The 19,198-nt window shown below is 45.9% G+C and overlaps 3 protein-coding genes across 3 annotated transcripts; 1 reads left to right on the top strand and 2 right to left on the bottom strand.

Annotated features, from left to right (window-relative positions):
* Positions 1–282: 282 nt before the first annotated feature.
* Positions 283–1,418, bottom strand: LOC112885912. The gene is made up of 2 exons (XM_025951615.1): positions 1,042–1,418; positions 283–931 (listed from the first exon to the last, which is right to left on the bottom strand). Exons 1-2 carry the CDS (start codon positions 1,264–1,266, stop codon positions 518–520), a joined length of 639 nt encoding a protein of 212 aa, XP_025807400.1. The 5' UTR covers positions 1,267–1,418; the 3' UTR covers positions 283–517.
* Positions 1,419–1,980: 562 nt separating this feature from the next.
* LOC112893469 lies at positions 1,981–2,384 on the top strand. The gene has a single exon (XM_025961202.1). The coding sequence runs from the start codon at positions 1,990–1,992 to the stop codon at positions 2,356–2,358; it is 369 nt and encodes a 122-aa protein (XP_025816987.1). The 5' UTR covers positions 1,981–1,989; the 3' UTR covers positions 2,359–2,384.
* An 11,553-nt stretch (positions 2,385–13,937) lies between these two features.
* Positions 13,938–15,119, bottom strand: LOC112897241. Its single transcript, XM_025965501.1, has 3 exons — positions 14,871–15,119; positions 14,710–14,784; positions 13,938–14,165 (listed from the first exon to the last, which is right to left on the bottom strand). Exons 1-3 carry the CDS (start codon positions 15,117–15,119, stop codon positions 13,938–13,940), a joined length of 552 nt encoding a protein of 183 aa, XP_025821286.1.
* Positions 15,120–19,198: the final 4,079 nt, after the last annotated feature.

The following is a 19,198-nucleotide window of genomic DNA, read 5'->3' as shown; positions in this document are numbered from 1 at the left end:
CATCAACTGACGGTGCTCAAAGGACTGTTATTAGCCCTCGGAAAGCCTGCTCGTATTGAGCACTTTGTTCAAGGATCGCCGAACTGAAGCACTTCCCTCTCGGTGTATTTGCTCTGAGAATGCGTGGAAAAAGGTCCTGGAGGCTGCAACTTTAATTTGGATCTAGTAGAGACTTGGGAGGTTGGTGAACAAATTGTCTGAAACTCTGAATCTTACAAGCAAGCACAAGAGAATCAAGAAACATAAGAACCAGTTTTCCGATTCTGAGGCATTATGCTGGCGAGAAGGGGTCAAGTTTCAGTTCAAGAATCAATCCAGGTGCGCTATTCAAGAACACTAATGAAACTAGTTAGCAAACTAACAAAAAAAAAGCACGTTCTATTGACATTCTTGTAGTACTGCTAAATTCCAACTTTGATGATTAGACAAACTGAAAAACAAACAAATGAAACTCCAATCACAACAAACGGATGCTATCCCTGTTTCTCCTAGCATTACCACACAGCTAGTTCACTGTTCACCTGTCCATGTCCTCAGTGCTGCCGATGACGAGCATCGGGAGATCGGCCCGGCTGATGTCGGGGACGCCGACCGGAGGCAGCGGCGACGACTCGATCATCGGCTTCCTCCCCTTGAGCGTTAGGGAGCTCTTGATCATGTCCCCCAGGGACTTGAACGGGTTGCTCAGCTTGCGCTGCACCCAGAGCAGGAACGACACCTCGTTGACCTGCCACACGGCGGTCAGGACGATGACGGCGCCGAGAAGGAGGTGGGTGACCGTGTTCTGCCTCTTTATCTTGTTCAGGTCCTTGGCGACGTCGGCGAGCCCCACCTCCTCGTCGCTGCTCTCGCCTTTCCGTGGCTGGTGATTAGGGTGCAGGGAGCGTGGTTCAGAAATGCCCGAATCTGGATCTCCTTCCAGTGCATCGAGCTGATAAAGAGGCAACGGCGTCAGTACACCCTTTCAGCATCAGCAACTTGGCAGCCTGAAAAAGAAACAATCCAGACACGAAGAGTGACAGGGCATGAGCATGAATGTACCTTGGTGAGCAACGAGGAGAGGAGGCCTTCTTCCTCCTCCTGCAGCTGCTGCCTGGCCGCCAAGCCCTTCTCTTCCCCCTGGCAGTCCCTCCTCCTCTCGTCCAGGAGGCCGTGGATGGCCTCCCGCACCAGCTCCATCTGCTTCCTCCTCCTCACCACCGTCTCCTCCGCGCCGGCGGCGACACCGCCATTCGGGGCGCCGTGTCGCCCGTTGGCCAGGTCCATGGCGATCCGGAGGGACGATGAGCGGACGAGGGAGCGCTTGCTCCCGACCAATCGATCAGTCAACCAAATAATAGCAAGAGGTGGCACGCACCGCACGCCTCTTTCCGATTCCAGAAGTTTATAGGAGTCAAAAAAACAAACAAAGCATTCACGTCGGCGTCACGGATTCAGAGAGAGATTCTTGGCTATGGTCGTTGTCTTTCCGGCCGAAAGAAACGAACGAGTACGTCCTGCTGGAAGCAGCGGGCGAATCGACCGCCGCGGTGGGCAGGATCGGATCGCGGAGAGTGGGAGTGGCGAGGATGGAAGCGTCCAGAATTGGCGCGCCGGCGGTTGCTCGCTGTCCTTGTCATCGGAGGGGAGCGCAGCTAGTATTTGGCATGCGCGACGCGTGGCCGCCGTGCGTGTCCTGCTTGCCTAGTTGAACGCGCACCGCGTGTCGCGCGCACTCGTCGCCTCGCTTCGCCTCACAAGACTTGGACCGGAGGATCCAATCTGTTACCGCTGATGACGTTGCACCCGTGTCCGAGTCTCGTTCTGGCCCCGAACGTAACCCGGCAGGCGGCAGGGCCGACCCCCGACGCGGGGACGGGAACGGAACAAATAAAAGGATCTTTCATCCTTCTCCCCCAGATCGTCCCAAATCCCTCATGGGCATCCTCCTCCTGTGCTGCGAAATCCCAGCCAGATCTCTCGACGAGGCGAAGAGAGTTTAGATCAGCGATGGCCGGCGTCGAGTGTGAGCCGAAGGTCACCCATAGCAAAGGAAAGGCGGAGTCTCTGTCCGGCGAGGAGTGTTCGCTGGAGGAACGTGCCAGTAAAAGGATCGACTGTTCCGAGGCGGAGAAGGGGCCGGCAGCGCCGGTGGTCACCGGCGGCGAAGGAGAGGAGGCTTCAGCGAAGAAGATGTGGCGGCTGCCCAGGGAAGAGGTCAATTGGATCCTCTCCCAGTCGAACGAACCTGTCGATCCTGAGATCCGGGCCCTGAAGCGTGCCAATCCGTCGCTGGTGCCGTCGCCGGAGGAGGACGAGTACATGGTGCTCCTCTACGCATGTGCCCGCGACTGTTACGACAATGAAGCAATGTTGTAGGTAAATAGCGGGCTATAAAGCGGCATCCTTCTCTAAAAACTAATAAACACAGCAAGATATAAACACAGCAACACAGCAAGATATAAACACAGCAAGATATAGTGAAAGCGAAATCCGTTAACGAAAGGATAAAATAATTAATAATCACATATAAAATTATAAATATTATTACTTTAACATTAAAAAGTAAATTCTAATATATCTTTTAACTGTCTAATGATACTCATACTACGTTATCTAAGCTTCACACTACATTAATGAGCATTGCAGGCCCAATTTGGACTGGCAGAGCTACCACAATTCTTGTGAGCTGTTGTTTGGTCTGTTATTCGTGGCTAACTATTTCATTTGTAGCAGGAACTTTTGGGAACAAAGGAGCTAAAAACTTCCACCTTCAACTGGGAGGAACTTGACCTGAGCAAAGTGGAGGACAATGGCTTCAATATGCCCTTCACAGATCTGCAAACCAGGCAACGACGGACAAGAAAACAAAGGTACCAACGGTAGAACATCAATATTATGCATGAAAGGTACTGCCTCTGAAATTCAATCTGATGTCAATTTTATCTTTCCTATATTCTTCTTCTGAAGAAGCTATCCGACCCAAAACTCTAGATCACACGAACGAGCGCCCCCCCCCCCCCCCCCCCCCGCCGCGTCCCACCGCCGCCCCTTCCAGCCTCCTGTGCCCCCTCGCCGCCGCCGGAAGTCCGTGTGGCAGCTAGGATGGCGACGGCAGAGCCCTTTTTCTACCTCAGCACCGCGGCCGCCGCCCCTCCACTCCACCGCGACCGTCGCCCTCCATGCCGCCGCGGCTACCGCACCCCCGCCCCTCCTCGTGCACCACGTCGCTGACGGTGCAGGGGTCACTACGCGGCCGCGCCCCAGACCTATGCGCGCGGGGCGCTGGTACCAGACATGGCGGCTGCAGCGCCCCGGGGCTGTAGAGCCGGCGTCCTAGGGGCCGGATCCGGCGCCCCCGGGGCTGGATCTACACGGGTAGCGCGCGGACGGGTGCCCGTGGTGGCCGGAGGCCGGATCCGGCGCCCCTAGGCTTGCGCGAGCGACTCGGGCGCTGCCTAACCCTAGCGTCGCGCCCGTCAACAGCGCAGGCCGGCGGCGTGCGCGCCGTGGCGAGAGATGCGTTCCAGCGCCTCAAGGCCTGTTGGGGCTGCCTCACACCAAGGGGCTGCTGCAGGACCTCCCCGTGGTGCTTGGTGCCTGCTGCCCTTCGATGACAATATGGTCAGCAACAGACGGCAACCATCAGTGATGATGTGCCTTTCTGTTCGTACGAATAACCAAGGATTCAAACAGCGGGGTGTGCGTCTGGACGCGGCATTGGCCCATAGTGGTGTGCCACGCTGCATAGCGCGAGCCGCTGAGGGCTCAAAGCGACGAGGTGCGGCGGCGTCGGTGGTCAGCGACGACCTTGACGTGCGGGGGGTCTAATGCAAGTGGTGTAGCTAGGTCCAGCCCATATGCTGCCTGGTCCGAGGGGTTGGCCGACGCAGCTGTGCAGCTGCCGCATGCAGCCGGCGCGTCGATGCCCCTCTGAAGAGGCTTCCGTGGCGCAGCGGGACAACAGCGTTGGTCTTCGTGAGCCCTCGACAGCATGAGGGCGACCCTTCTCATCACGCCAGCAATGGTCAATGGTAGTGTGCCTCATTGCATCGCGCTAGCCGTTAAAGGCTCAAGCAACGAGGTACATGGTGAAAGAATCTTGATGATGCATAGAAGGGGCGGGGAGGGGGGGATGAATAGGTATATCTAAAATGTCTAAATTTTTTTCAAAGCAATTAAATGTGTCAGAACTTTTGACACTGGACTGCAACTTCCGACAAAAGGAAAGTTCTAGTATGAAATTCAAAATTAAACTTGAAACTGCAGAACTTGACTGAATCAAAAGATGCGCAATGATACTAGAAGACTTCTGCAGGTGATCTTTGTAAGCACAACAACTCAAGTACGTAGATCGGCACAAAATAAACTCTAGATCAACAAGAACTAAATAAATGCAATAAGCGCAAGATAAAAGAGATTTGTTCCCGAAGTTCACTCCCACTAAGGAAGCTACGTCTCCGTTGAGGAGCTCACAAAGAGCCGGGTCTTCCTCTAACCCTTTACCTCACTCAATCAACCATAAAGGAGGATTGAGTCACTTACTATAAAATCCATAAAGAATGTGTAATACAAACTTCCCGGGGCGCGCACACGAGAGGACACTCAACCAGGTGACACCAAACCATCTACAAGCAAGCTTTAAGAGTAACAAGCTCGAATAGATGGATGAGTATGCTTCAAGTGCTCTTAAGATGAACTTGGCTGCCCTCACACTCAAATGGTTAAGTCTCACACCTCAATCTTGCTCTCACCCATGCCCTACCTCAAATCAAATAAAAGATTAGCTCTTGGAAGGATTGGGGAGGAGTAATAAATACTCTTGGAGGTGTTTGTCTTGGATTAGGTCAGCAGCAAATGAAGAAGGAGCTGAGTGGATATAAATACCCGAGCCCTACAAACTAGCCGTTAATATGCAGAATAAGTGATTGTCGGAAGTTCTGACCCAGCTAAAAGTAGCTGGCTGAGAACCCCTTGTCGGAAGTTACAGAAAATTTTTGATAGGTTCCGGAACTTCCGACCTAGCTAAAATCAGCTAGCCGAGAACCCCGTGCCGGAAGTTACTAGGAACTTCGGACAGGTGTCCGAACTTCCGACCCCTTATCGAAACTTCCAACACACTGAAACAGTCAGAAAACTAGATGCATATGTGTGTGATTCTGTGTCTGTCTTTGATGGTTAGCATCTTAAATAAGCACTTTGACACCTTCATGCTATCCATTCGCATCACTCTTATTAGTACGGTGTTTTCTGTACTCAAATTAAAAATAGAAAATATTAAAAGATCTTCTTTTAAGCCCAACACTGTCCTTTAAGCAAATCTAGCATCTTTTCTTACTCAATAAACTCATTAGCTCCTTAATTTTGTATGTCATCGACACCAAACCACTTACGGGGGCTAAATGCACTTTCAATATCCCCCTTTTGGTGATTGATGACAACACAATTAAGGCTCACAATAAATTCAATAAAATATTTTGAATTCAATCATATAGTTGAACTCCCCCTTAATATGTGCATTCATTAAGATAAAATCGAAAATGGCCTCAAATTCCATTTGCACATATTAAAAAGGTTTCTCCTATATCATTGAATTCGTGGGGTGCAAAGTGCGATAGAAAAACAACATGATGCATATGACAAGATATATCACAACAATAAAGTGGAAATAAACAAGCACCAAGTCATGAGCATCACAAAAGCAATAAGATTCTAAGATCACACTAGCATACAGAATCACAAATAATTCTTACAAATTTAAAAGTTGCACTTAGCACTCCACACATTACACTAATACAAGTCTCACATGTCCGCAAGCACTAGAGTTTAAAGTTCAACGTTCAATGACGAAGCTAAGATAGATAAAGTGTAGGATCACTGGACCAGTAAAGAGGCCTAAAGGGGGGGTGAATAGGCCTGCAAAAACTCAACTCCAAATTCTCGTTAGAGGAGAGTGCGGCACTGCCGTGCCGAGTGTGGCACTGCCGTGCTCAAACAGAACACAAATTACAAAATTCAAGAACTGCCGAACCAAAAGTAGATCGAGTTAATTTCTAGGTTTCCTGCAGGTGTCAGCAACATATATATGGAACTAAAACAGAGAACACCGCAGTAGATAAATAGATCGGCCTCAAACCTTGAACAAGAGAGTAACTTAGCAATAAAGTAAAACAGCACGCAAGATAGGGATTTATCCCGTGGTTCGGCGTCGCCACAAAGGCTGGCCTAAGTCCACGTTGTTGAGGCTGCCACAAAAGGCTTGGGCTTCACCACAAAGGTCAGCCCGTCCTCGTTCTCAAGTCAAGAGAGTGAACTCTTGAGATGAGGAGTGATTTTACTAGCTGCAAGGGAAAGTTACAGACCTCCCAAGGCTGCTACACGGAGGGACAAGCACAAGGGCGACCACTAGCCGGCTAGGAGCAAACTCCAAGAGTAACAAACCCTAGAACCGCCGGCCAAACGCAAACCAAATGCTCTTTTGAGTGGGGGAAACAGTAGATCTGCTCTCCAATCGAAGTTTATTGCCCTTTCCCTCAAGATTTTGTGGGTGGATGTGGAGATCCGCTTGGGGGAAGAGGTGGGAGCAATGGAGGAGAGAGAGAAGAGTTCTGGTTCTTTCTTCTGCGAATCTGAACGTTTGGGAGCACTGTTGGGAGGTCAGTAACCGTTGGGGAATTTATACCCCTTTGGTTCCAACGGTACATTAAGTGCAGCACTGCCGCACCAGGGCGCGGCACTGCCGCACCCATCAAAACAACTCTGCTGGATGTGAAATTTTGCTGGCTGTTTTGGTTGAGTATGAGGATGTGGTTTTCAGGATTTGAGCATTTGGTTCAACAGTTGGACAGTTGTTCTTGGATCCCTCTTTATAGTACGGCTTTCCTTAAACTCAATATTCAAAATATAAAGTAAATTAAGCCTTCATGAGTCAAGATAGCCATCAAATAGATTTGGGGGATCCTCCAACCTGTACATCATCCTCTTTTTAAATTACCTGCATGTCATCTCGATGAATCTCATTAGTTCCCTAATTAGGTGGTCATCAACGCCAAAACCCACAAAGAGCTTGATTGCACTTACAATCTCCCCCTTTTTGGTGATTGATGACAACCCAATTAGAGCTTACAAAAATATAAACTATAACTGAGAATTTTTTGAGAAATGGATGTAGGAGCCTCCCCCTAAATATATGAGTTGGATTTGAATTCCAATTTTGACATAAAGGTCAAAGTTCATATATTTAGATGTGATTAGGGGCCTCCCCCTACATCCATGCCTGCTGTGGGGTGCTGAACACTGTGTCAAAATAATTACGTGATGCATGTGACAGTTCAGAGCATAACAGAATCTGGCTGTTGCAATGGGGTGCAGCACTGCCGCACTCATTTGCATCAGTCAGATCAACATGAAAAATTCACAACAAGACATGTGTGATAGATAATATCCCTAGCATAAATATGAAGTACACTACAGCACATAAACCGATATAGATGGAGTCAAATAGGTAGCAATATTATACAAATAGAGTTTTGATCGACTCTCAAACTCACAACCTAACATCTACTCTCATCGGTTATGACATGAAGCGCAGCTGCAGCATGGACACATCATCGAAAAAGGTTTGACCCATCTAATTTTCTCCCCCTTTGGCATCAAGTACCAAAAAGAGAAGAGAAAGTAGAGGAATCACTCATCATCAGAAGAGGAATCTCTGGAATGCTGTCCTGAGTCACTGCTCTGCTCTGTCCCAGAAAGATCAGGCAACTCAAACTGAGGTGGGACAGGAGCAGGTGGAAATGGTGCAAGCCCTGCACGCCCTCTGGTCTGTCTGATTGACTCTCTGAGCTCCATCCTGGTGTCATAGGCTGTCTGAGAAGCATAAGAGCAATGTCCAAAGATGGCTCTCATCCAGACTTTGACTGTGCTACTCAGTCTCCTGCCACTGCTCCTAGAGCGAGACTTAGAGTGAGAACTCTCAGGAACATCCTCACGACCTCTGGAGGTGCCACCAACTGTCCCTGTGGCTGCTGCATAAGATTGGGTCTTCTCAATATTATAGACAGTGTGGAAACCATCCTTGGGAAATATGTAACCAGAAACCCTTTCAATCATGAACATAAGGTAGGGAGCATAGGGCAGGCTCCTCCTAGCATCATCCATAGCATAAGCCAGCTGCACCCAAATAAACCTACCAACATTAAATTTCTCACCATCAGGAAAACGAGCAAGCAAGTTCCTCACAAAGCCACAAATATCTGAAGCTGCTCCATCCTTAGGATCAATGGTGTTCCTCAGAAAATTGTTCATGACATAATAGTAGCTTTTCAGACCACTTCTCTTGCCATCTGCCTGGCTGGGGTCTCTCCAACAATGGCTAATGTCACTGACCCTGAAAGGATTATCCTGGTGAATCCTGGAGTAAGTCCTGTGCATCTGCCCAAAACCAAGAATCTGACAGAAAGTGATAAAGCTAACACGGTAATGTCTGCCATCAGTCATCCAGTGGATCTCATCTGAATCTCTGTTCCAAAAGTATGTGGAATGAAACTGAGCAAGGATTTCCACATTCCAATTATACCTGAAACCCATGATGTTAGTCAGCTCATATTTCTCACAAGTGTTAATTGCAGCATTGAACTCGGGCTCATTTTTGTCTCTCATAGCTGCCCAGTCAATATAGTGCATCTTGCAAATCTTACTCTTCTTACAGTCAAAGATAACAGAAGCATAGAAGTTGGAATGGAACCCATCCCAAAATCTATGGTCAACAACTAGACTCTTTGGATTTGTATAAGTATTGATCTCTCTAGCATCTGCCACTTCCTTGAATTTTCTGTAATAGCTTTCAAAACGGTGATTTGCTGCATTCTTTGGAGCTGTGAGGATAAACTCTTCTGTTCTCAAGACCATATATCCAATGTTGGCATCTGCAGGGTGAAATGGGGTGCCTTGATCACCTTCAGAAGGGATGGTGTACCCAATCTGCTGCTGCAAATCCTCCTGATGCATGTTCTGCCTGAGATTCTCTCTGTCAATTGACTCTCGAGGGGCTGCACTGCTACTGGATCCCCTCCCCCTGCCTCTGCGAGCAAGCTGCTTCCTAATTGGCTTCCTCTTGCCTCTCTGATCATCACCATGCTCCATCTTTTCTTTACCAAAATCTCTGAATCACAGTCTAAAAAATTATGATATTTGCTCACGAATTTGAGAGAATAAACATGGGAAATAAAGATTTGACTTTGTAAAGAGTAAATCCAATCTATTTGGTTCTCAACAACGTGAATGAAAAAGGGGTTAAATGCTGTTTGAATCATCAAAGAACACTGAAGTTCTATTTTGGGCAGCACTGCCGCCCTCCCCCTTTTTCTTCCAAATCATGGAAAACCAAATCGATTCGATTTAAACCACCAAAATCACTTCTAAATGCCCCACATTACATCTAGGAACAGAAATCTGAGAGCACAAATATCACATTGTACAGATCGAACACAAAAAGATTTGGTTAGGGTTTCACCTTGACTGCCTGCGTGGAATGGAGAGGAAAGGAGAGAAGGGGTCCGGCCAAGAACTTGCAAAAACTCAACTCCAAATTCTCGTTAGAGGAGAGTGCGGCACTGCCGTGCCGAGTGTGGCACTGCCGTGCTCAAACAGAACACAAATTACAGAATTCAAGAACTGCCGAACCAAAAGTAGGTCGAGTTAATTTCTAGGTTTTCTGCAGGTGTCAGCAACATATATATGGAACTAAAACAGAGAACACCGCAGTAGATAAATAGATCGGCCTCAAACCTTGAACAAGAGAGTAACTTAGCAATAAAGTAAAACAGCACGCAAGACAGGGATTTATCCCGTGGTTCGGCGTCGCCACAAAGGCTGGCCTAAGTCCACGTTGTTGAGGCTGCCACAAAAGGCTTGGGCTTCACCACAAAGGTCAGCCCGTCCTCGTTCTCAAGTCAAGAGAGTGAACTCTTGAGATGAGGAGTGATTTTACTAGCTGCAAGGGAAAGTTACAGACCTCCCAAGGCTGCTACACGGAGGGGCAAGCACAAGGGCGACCACTAGCCGGCTAGGAGCAAACTCCAAGAGTAACAAACCCTAGAACCGCCGGCCAAACGCAAACCAAATGCTCTTTTGAGTGGGGGAAACAGTAGATCTGCTCTCCAATCGAAGTTTATTGCCCTTTCCCTCAAGATTTTGTGGGTGGATGTGGAGATCCTCTTGGGGGAAGAGGTGGGAGCAATGGAGGAGAGAGAGAAGAGCTCTGGTTCTTTCTTCTGCGAATCTGAACGTTTGGGAGCACTGTTGGGAGGTCAGTAACCGTTGGGGAATTTATACCCCTTTGGTTCCAACGGTACATTAAGTGCAGCACTGCCGCACCAGGGCGCGGCACTGCCGCACCCATCAAAACAACTCTGCTGGATGTGAAATTTTGCTGGCTGTTTTGGTTGAGTATGAGGATGTGGTTTTCAGTATTTGAGCATTTGGTTCAACAGTTGGACAGTTGTTCTTGGATCCCTCTTTATAGTACGGCTTTCCTTAAACTCAATATTCAAAATATAAAGTAAATTAAGCCTTCATGAGTCAAGATAGCCATCAAATAGATTTGGGGGATCCTCCAACCTGTACATCATCCTCTTTTTAAATTACCTGCATGTCATCTCGATGAATCTCATTAGTTTCCTAATTAGGTGGTCATCAACGCCAAAACCCACAAAGAGCTTGATTGCACTTACATAAAGCGGCCACAAATCATGGGGAGCATCAAACATCATGGAGGGACCTCCCATCTCCTCCCAGGTGTTATAAAAAGTCGGTGGAGGAGGAAAGTCCATGGGAGCACGAAGAGGTGAGTGAGGCATGTCATACTTGGCCATAATTTCCTTTTGTCTCGTCTCAATCTTGAGGAGCTGCTCATCCACATACTTCTTGTGATCATGGATTTCTTGGGCATTATGATGGCCAACGTTGAAGCATGCAAATAAGTCTTGAGAGATGAAACTTAGAATTTCTTTCTTCTTTGGGGCACGAGGAGGAGGATCATGGGAGCTCGAAGGACCTTAAGAGTTAGATGGACCATGAGAACTTGAAGGATCATGAGAGCTTGGAGCATGTGATGGTCCTTGAGTGGAGCGGCGAGGTGCATGAGCTCCAAGCTTGAGAAGGCACTGAAGTTGACCTTTCTTAGGCTTGTAAACTTGATGGCCTTTGTCGATCAATATCTCCACACCGGTTACTTCTTTGATCATGGCAAAAATGTATGGTGCATTGTGACAACTCTTCTTAGGTGAAACTGAGCATATGATAATTTCCTCCCAAATGAAGTCGAAGACACTAAACTCATTTTGATTTGGAGCCATCCTTGCTAGCAGATTTTTGGACATGTTGGAAATGTTGTCCGAGTCACCTCCTTTGGGACACAGAGTGTAGCGGAAGAGTTGGTTGAGCAGCTTGTAGTAAGGTGTCAACCCATGTACTATTCCAGATTTAATATCTCCATAAGTCCTATCATACATGAAGTGAAGTTCTCCATCCTCTAGCATTTTTTCCATCTCATGTATCCTTTCTCTCAAAAGATAATCATTAGAGAATCCAAGAATACTTGCAAAGTAAGCATACTCAACATAGAAGGGTCTGCCTTGAATGGTCTAATGGAAGGCCTTGGTTGAGTGGTTGACGTAAAGGGTTGCATACAACTGAGAAACGACCTCCTCATCCCAATCACAGTTGAAATACATGATTGAGGAGACATGCATTCTCCGCAAGCATATTCTACTTTCCTTACCACTGGCAAATCAATCTTAAACAAATAATCCCAGTTGATGGATTTCATCTCGGTGGTGGGATGAGATTTGCAAAGGATCACTGAGGCATACCAAACTGCATGAAAATTCATCCCAAAGCGGACATCCCCTTGCTGCTCCTTGGCAAAACTGGATGAATCTACAAATCTTTTAGCATATAGATCATACTTGCCCTTTGTGTAATCCACTGGATGAGTCCCATTGTACTATGGAGCAGTTGTCTAATTGGGGGCTACATCTGGATGATGATCCTCTCAAGATACTCCAAAGACTCTCCTGCATCTGCCATGTGAGAGTCCGGAGCGGAAGCACGCTTAATACGAGGGCGAGCACCTTGAGAAGAAGTTCCTTGTGGATTAGGTCTTCCACGACCACGAGAGCGCAAAGGAGCCTTGGGAACTGTCTTCCTCTTTTCAATGCGATGAAACATAGGTGAAACTTCTTGAGTTGCTTCGGAATTAGATGAAGGAGATGATTCAATTTCCAGTGATGAAGCCCTCTGCTTTCCTCTCTTTTCCCAAGCCATCCGAGTATATAAAATGAATATTAGGATGGATCGAAAGAATGGAGTGAAATGAGTCAAGATTGTGCAACTCAGGCGCCTATCAGAACTTCCGACCTGGGGTCGGAACTTTTGATAGAGCCCGAACTAGCACAATCTTTCATTTATCGAGAGATTTAGCCCACCAAACTTGACAAGATTCTAGGCATGAGTTCTATGATGCATCTAGAAACTATCCCCAAAAGGAAATCATCTACTTCCTTCTACATTGAGAGATCGGGCATCGGTGATTTTGAATGAAATACCTTGAAGATTTCCCGCGCGAATCGAAGGAGAAGTAATAGGGATCAGATGTTCCGAAGAGTGGAGAATCCAAAGAACTCCAAAGCAATGAAGTCCCACAGTTGAAACTTGATTTCCCCGTGAGAGATTGAGAGGAGAGAGGTGGAGGCGTCGGTGGTGTTTGAAAGGGTGAGAAGTTAGGGTTTGGAAGGGTATCCAACTGGTATATATAGAACTCAGTTGATTGTCAGAAGTTCCGACGATGATAAAAATTCAAATCCTGAGGACCCTCGGTCGGAAGAATACTAAAACTTCCGAGGATCGCCAGAAGTTCCAACCTTGTGTCGGAAGTTCTGATGAATATTAAAACAGCCTCCCGAGGACCCTCTGTCGGGACAACCCTGATACTTCCGATGGGTGTTAGAAGTTCCAACCTCGGGTCGAAAGTTCCGACATATACTTTTTAGCTCCATAAAGATAGATTTTGGGATTGAATGAATTTGGAGTTTTTAAGAGATATGGCTTGTAGACATATGAGATAATTTGACTCTTAGAGATCAGCCATGATCAACAATACATAACAATGATCCCAAGAGTCAAGTTTTGATCTAAAGATCAAAATCCAAGTATTTTAAAACAATTCAACACAAGTAAATTCATTTTTCTTATCTAGGCAACAATCAAGTATGTGCAACAAGTCAAGCCAAGTTACGAGAATCCAAGATATTTAGTTCACTCCTCAGAGCATAAAACCTTTGCTCATCTAGAGGCTTAGTGAAGATATTGGCAAGTTGCCGTTTGGTGCTCATATGAGGTAAAGCAATATCTCTCTTAGTCTCATAATCCCTTAAGAAATGATATCTTATATCTATGTGCTCTTTTCGGCAATGTTGCACCAGATTGTTTGCTAGCTTGATAGCACTCTCAGAGTCATATAAGAGTGGAATCTTGCTAAACTCACAACCGAAATCACTCAATGTTTGCTTCATCCACAAGAGTTGGGCATAACAAGCACCCGCTGCAATATATTCAGCTTTGGCGGTGGTTAAAGCAACCAAATTTTATTTCTTAGAGCTCCTAGACACTAGGGACCTTCCAAGAAATTAGCAAGTTCCCGTGGTACCCTTTCTATCTATCTTGCAACCAGTATAATCCGAATCAGAATAGTCAAGTAGATCGAAAGTGGAGCTTTTGTGATACCATAAGCCAAGGTTAGGAGTGTGTATCAAATATCTCAAAATTCTCTTAACAGCTATTAAGTGACATTCGATGGGAGTGGCTTGAAATCTTGCACACATGCACACACTAAGCATAATATCGAGCCTAGAAGCACAGAGGTAAAGAAGAGAGCAGATCATAGAGCGATATACCTTTTAATCAACAGACTTCCCTTCTTCATCGAGATCAAGATGACCATTTAATGCCATAAGTGTCTTGATAGGCTTGGCATCAGCCACGTCAAACTTCTTAAGCATATCCTTCACATACTTGGTTTGACATATGAAGGTTCCTTCCTTCATTTGCTTGACTTGAAATCCAAGAAAGAACTTCAATTCACCTATCATAGACATCTTAAACATCTTGGTCATGATCCTACTAAACTCCTCACAAAATTTCTTATCAGTAGAACCAAATATAATGTCATCGACATATATTTGGTAAATAAAGATATTCTTATCAAGTTTGTGAGTAAAGAGAGTAGAATCGGCTTTGCCCATTACAAAGTCGTTCTTGAGAAGAAAATTCTTAAGACATTCATACCATGCTCTAGGATCTTGCTTAAGCCAATAGAGCGCCTTATGGAGCTTGTACACATGATTTGGAAATCTTGGATCTTCAAAGCTCGGCGGTTGTTCTACATTCACCAACTCGGATGGGGGGGGGCGTTCAAGAATGCACTTTTCACGTCCATTTGATAAAGTTTGAAATCATGGTGAGTAGCATAGGCTAATAGTATACAAATTGAGTCAAGCCTAGCTACGGGTGCATAGGTTTCACCAAAATCCAAACCTTGAATTTGGGTGAAACCTTGTGCAACTAATCTTGCCTTGTTTCTTGTCACGACACCATATTCATCTTGTTTGTTTCGAAAACCCACTTGGTGCCAATCACATTTTGCTTTGGTCTTGCAACCAACTCCCATACCTTATTTCTTGTGAAGTTGTTCAACTCTTTTTGCATGGCAATTACCGAATTCAGATCATTAAGTGTTTCAACTACCTTTAGAGGGTCCAAAGAGAAAACAAATGAGTAATATCCATAAAAAGTTGCTAAATGTGAACGAGTAGTTATCCCTCTTTGAATACTTCCAAGAATATTATCAACGGGATGATCCTGTTGAAAGCTTTGATGAACTCTTGGATGAGGCACTTGTGATTGAGGTTGAATGGGTCCATCATCATCATTTTGAACTTGTGGAGCAACTTCTTGAGCTTCTCCACCTTGTTCTCCCCCTTGATCAATGCCAAGAACTTGATCGTCACCATGAACTTGACTTTGATCTTGAGGTTGTTGAGAGCTTGGTGCTTCAACTCTTGTGGATGATGACGGATCATTATTTCTTTCTTCAACCGGAGTTTGAGCTTGAACTTCACGAGGCCTCACTTCTCCCAAGCCCATCCTCATGATTGATATACTTGGGGGTTTCTCCTCATCTACAAGGTTTTTAGCAACTAGCTCTACTTGAGAGCTGTTGGATTCATCAAAAGTTACATCCACCGTGACCTCAGCACAATCGGTAGTTTTGTTGAAGACAAGATAGGCGTGTTTGTTAGTATCATAACCAAGTAGAAAGCCTTCATGAACCTTTGGTGCAAACTTTGAGTTTTTGGTTTTCTTGTTAAGTATGAAACAATACTCCCAAAAACTTTAAAGTAGTGCACCTTACCGGTGATTATCTCGTAGAGTGTCCATCCCAAGTATTTGTGGAGGTAGAGGCGGTTGATGGCATGGCAAGCCGTATTGATTGCTTCAGCCCAAAAGATATCCGGAGTCTTGTACTCATCAAGCATTGTTCTTGCGGCTCCAATCAACGCTCTATTCTTCCTCTCTAGGATACCCATTTTGTTGAGGTTTGTATGGAGAGGAGAATTAATTCTTGATTCCTTCTTCATCAAGAAGTTCTTTAACATTAGTGTTTCGGAATTCCGAACCATTGTCACTCCTTATGTTCTTGATCTTCAACTCATGTTCATTTTGAGCTCTTCTAATGAACTTCTTGATTATTCATTGAGCCTCACTTTTATTCATTACCGCCAATGCTTAAGTATGCAATGGGTCCAAACAAATCCATGTGTAGAAACTTCAATGGTCTTGATGTAGTCATGATGTTCTTGGCGGGGTGTGGAGCCCCAACTTGCTTCCCAACTTGGCATGCGCTACATAACCTATCTTTCTCAAAGATAACATTTGTTAGTCCTAGTATGTGCTTGCCCTTTTGAAGTTTGACCAAGTTCCTCATCCCAACATGGGTTAGTCGGCGATGCCAAAGCCAACCCAAGTCAGATTTGTCACTAAACAAGTCTCGGGCTCAACTTTCTCCTTAGAAAAATCAACAAGGTAGACTTTGCCCTTCAAGCGAACCGTAAAAACAATAGAGGAATCCCCCCTTCTAAAGATAGTCACACCCTCATTAATAAAGAGATAATTGTAGTCCATCTCACGAAGTTGCGAGACCAACAACAAATTGTACCCTAAAGTTTCAACCAAATAAACATTTGAAATAGAGTTTTCATTTGAGAGAGCAATTTACCCAAACCAATCACATCTTCTTTGCTATTGTCTCCAAAGACAATAGTTTCTTTAGGTATGTCATGAAGCTCTAGGGATGTGAACAAGTGCTTCTCCTCGGTCATATGATTTTAGCATCACTATCAAGCAACCATGCGGTGCCGCTCGAGGAGTAGGCCTACAAAACAAGTTAAGCTTTCAATTTAGGTACCCAAAAATATTTGGGTCCTAAAGGGTTAGATGGATACACTTTTGGAACCCACGCACTTCTAAAAATTGCCTTCTTAGTGTAAGCTCCAACATACCTGACCACTATTTTACCATTGTGGTCCATTGTCACCATGTAGTCGGTAGTGTAGCTTGGTGATGGTTCATGAGTGATAATCTTCGTCTTGATGGGAGTCTTAACCTTCTTTTTGACTTGAGAAGGAGTTGTGGTTGTCACACCATGTGCTATATTCATCAAGTCCTCAAGATTTGCTTCTTTTATGAACAAGAACATTCCTTACCTTTGACCATCTTCCGGTCATTTACCTTTTCTCCCTTGTAATGTCCAAGTGCTTCCTTTTTGTTTGGATATCTTCCATCCTTGTAATTTACCTTAGGATTAGGCTTGGCATTACCTTCATATCCATTCTTTAATAACATGTTCAATCTCTCAAGTTGAGCATCCTTTGCTTGGATCAACTTTTCTAGCTTAGCCATGTTAGTAACACAAGCTTGTACATCAACTTTATAACATTTTAAGCACCCTTCACTTGTGGAGACATTTGAGTCAAGAATTTCTTTAGAATAAGTTTTTGTGCTTTTCCAAAGGGCATTATAGCTAACTCAAGAGCTTTGTACTTGGTCGTTAAGCATGAGAAGCTTTCTTGAAGTTCACTATGAGTGGCCTTTAGGGAAGCTAGAGAATCATTTATCAAAGTGGTCTACTTTGACATCCTCTCTTTCGAATCATTAGCTAGAGATAAATCAACAGCCAATTTTTCAACCTTCACCTTTTCTTCAGCAAGTGCTTTCTCTAAGGCAAGGTTTCTCTCTTTCTCAAAGATGAGCAAGACTTCTTGCCTATCGAGACACTCTTTCTTTTTATCCAATTTCTCCATAAGCTTTTTAATTTCTTTAAAACCTTTCTTTCCAAATTCTTTTATCATGAACGCTTTATGTTGCTCTTTCTCATCATTAAATTCATTTTGTGTACTACTAGATGTGGTGGATAGATGAGAGGAAGAGGTGGATGTTTCTTGTACCTTAGTCCCTCTTGCCATGAGACAAAAAGGAATGTCATTTTCATCATCGAAGATGTTGAAGAGTTTTCTTGAAGACTTGGGTATGGCTAGAGTTGCCATACCTTCATGATCGGAGTCTTCATGACTGGACTCCCACTCTTGAACAACACGAGCATGACCTTGATATTTCATCTTATATTCCTTGCTCTTCTCCTTGTACCTCTTCTCATCCTTTTCTTTATTCTTTAATTGTGGTCAATCGGCAATGTAGTTGTCACATCTGGAGCCACAGGACTGCACACATGGCGTGCATATTCTAGGATAAGGGATGGGATATGGTCCACACCCTAAATCTGCTGTAACTACTCGTACCGTAGTAGAACTAGTCGGAACAGAAGGAAACTACATGTGTAGTACTCGGGTAGGACTCCTGAGCTTGTATCTGGCTAGGATTTCCATGTAACCCTATTCCCCCAGACTATATAAGGGCGGGCAGGGATCCCCTCCAAACACGCACACCTAAGGCAATACAAACCACCACACAGGACGTAGGGTATTACGCTCTCGGCGGCCTGAACCTATCTAAACTTTATGTTCCTTGCACCTTTGAGTTTCTAATCTTGGCGACACCCACCTACAACTCACCACCTCGGGGGTATCCCTCGGTGAGGTTGGCGGTAAAATATCGACAGCTGGCGCTAGGTAGGGTTGTTCATCGAGCATCCATCGGAGAACTCGATAGCATCTTTCGACTTCACCAGCGCCGTGCTCGACGAGGGCATAACTTTCATTTTCGGCACACGAGTCTACATCTCCAACGGTTCAGGTGGCTACAACAGCCGTCTGGCCGACACCAAGGAGCCGGAGGCACCAACTACACCATCACGTCGCGAAGCCGATGATGTTGCCGACGGTCTCGGTGGAATTCAGTTTTCCGATCTAATCGGAAACCACGCTTGTCACCTCGGAGCGATCCCACGTCCACAGGTCGACGCTGACGACCTGATCGCTGGAGTGGACCGGGTCAACCGCAACATCGCTGCATGCATCAAGCTCGCACAAGCCACCCTTCAACACTCCGGTATTCAGCTTCCCCCAATTACCTCTGAGATTTCTCGCACATTTTTTGCTGCTCCTGGCGACATCTACTCTGGTATCGATCGAGTCAACTGCAACATCGCGGAATGCATCGGGCTCGCGGAAACAAGTCTTTAGCTTTCCAATCAGAAGCAGCCCGAAGCACCCGCCATGGACGTCAAACGTGCAATCGATGACTTTATCGACAACCTAGAACCCCTCAAACTGAGTCCGCCTCTGTTCGAGGTCCGGTACCACAAGTCCTTCTCTGAGTCGGAGGAGGATTGGATCGTCTACTACAAGTCGGAGGTGGACTAGCCACCATCTATCGGAGGGCTTCCGTTTCTGTTGACTACTCGAACTTCAATGACGACGCATCGCCCTTAGCAAGCGACCACCAGGGCCTGAGAGCGCCATCAACTTGGTTGGGGGGGCTCGGGTATTGGAAGGGCACAGAGTCCTCCAAGTTACCCGACCTCAGCCCACCTTCTTGCGCCATCAACTTGGTCGGGAGGGCTCAGGTATCAGAAGGGCACAGTATCCTCCAAGCTACCCGACCTTAGCCCACCTTTCTGCGCCATCACCTTGGTCGGGTGGGC

Source organism: Panicum hallii, chromosome 1 (assembly GCF_002211085.1).
Source record: "Panicum hallii strain FIL2 chromosome 1, PHallii_v3.1, whole genome shotgun sequence".
Classification (NCBI taxonomy): domain Eukaryota; kingdom Viridiplantae; phylum Streptophyta; class Magnoliopsida; order Poales; family Poaceae; genus Panicum; species Panicum hallii.
This window is presented reverse-complemented; position numbering and strand designations above follow the sequence as displayed.

Coding starts and splice junctions, on each gene's coding strand:
- LOC112885912 (XM_025951615.1), bottom strand. CDS start 1,266: ATGGACCTGGCCAACGGGCGACACGGCGCCCCGAATGGCGGTGTCGCC. Junction 932..1,041: donor TCTCCTCGTTGCTCACCAAG/GTACATTCATGC, acceptor CCTCTTTATCAG/CTCGATGCACTGGAAGGAGA.
- LOC112897241 (XM_025965501.1), bottom strand. CDS start 15,119: ATGATCCGTCATCATCCACAAGAGTTGAAGCACCAAGCTCTCAACAAC. Junction 14,785..14,870: donor CGTTGATAATATTCTTGGAA/GTATTCAAAGAG, acceptor GACCCTCTAAAG/GTAGTTGAAACACTTAATGA. Junction 14,166..14,709: donor ACAACTTCACAAGAAATAAG/GTATGGGAGTTG, acceptor TTTTGTGAGGAG/TTTAGTAGGATCATGACCAA.
- LOC112893469 (XM_025961202.1), top strand. CDS start 1,990: ATGGCCGGCGTCGAGTGTGAGCCGAAGGTCACCCATAGCAAAGGAAAG.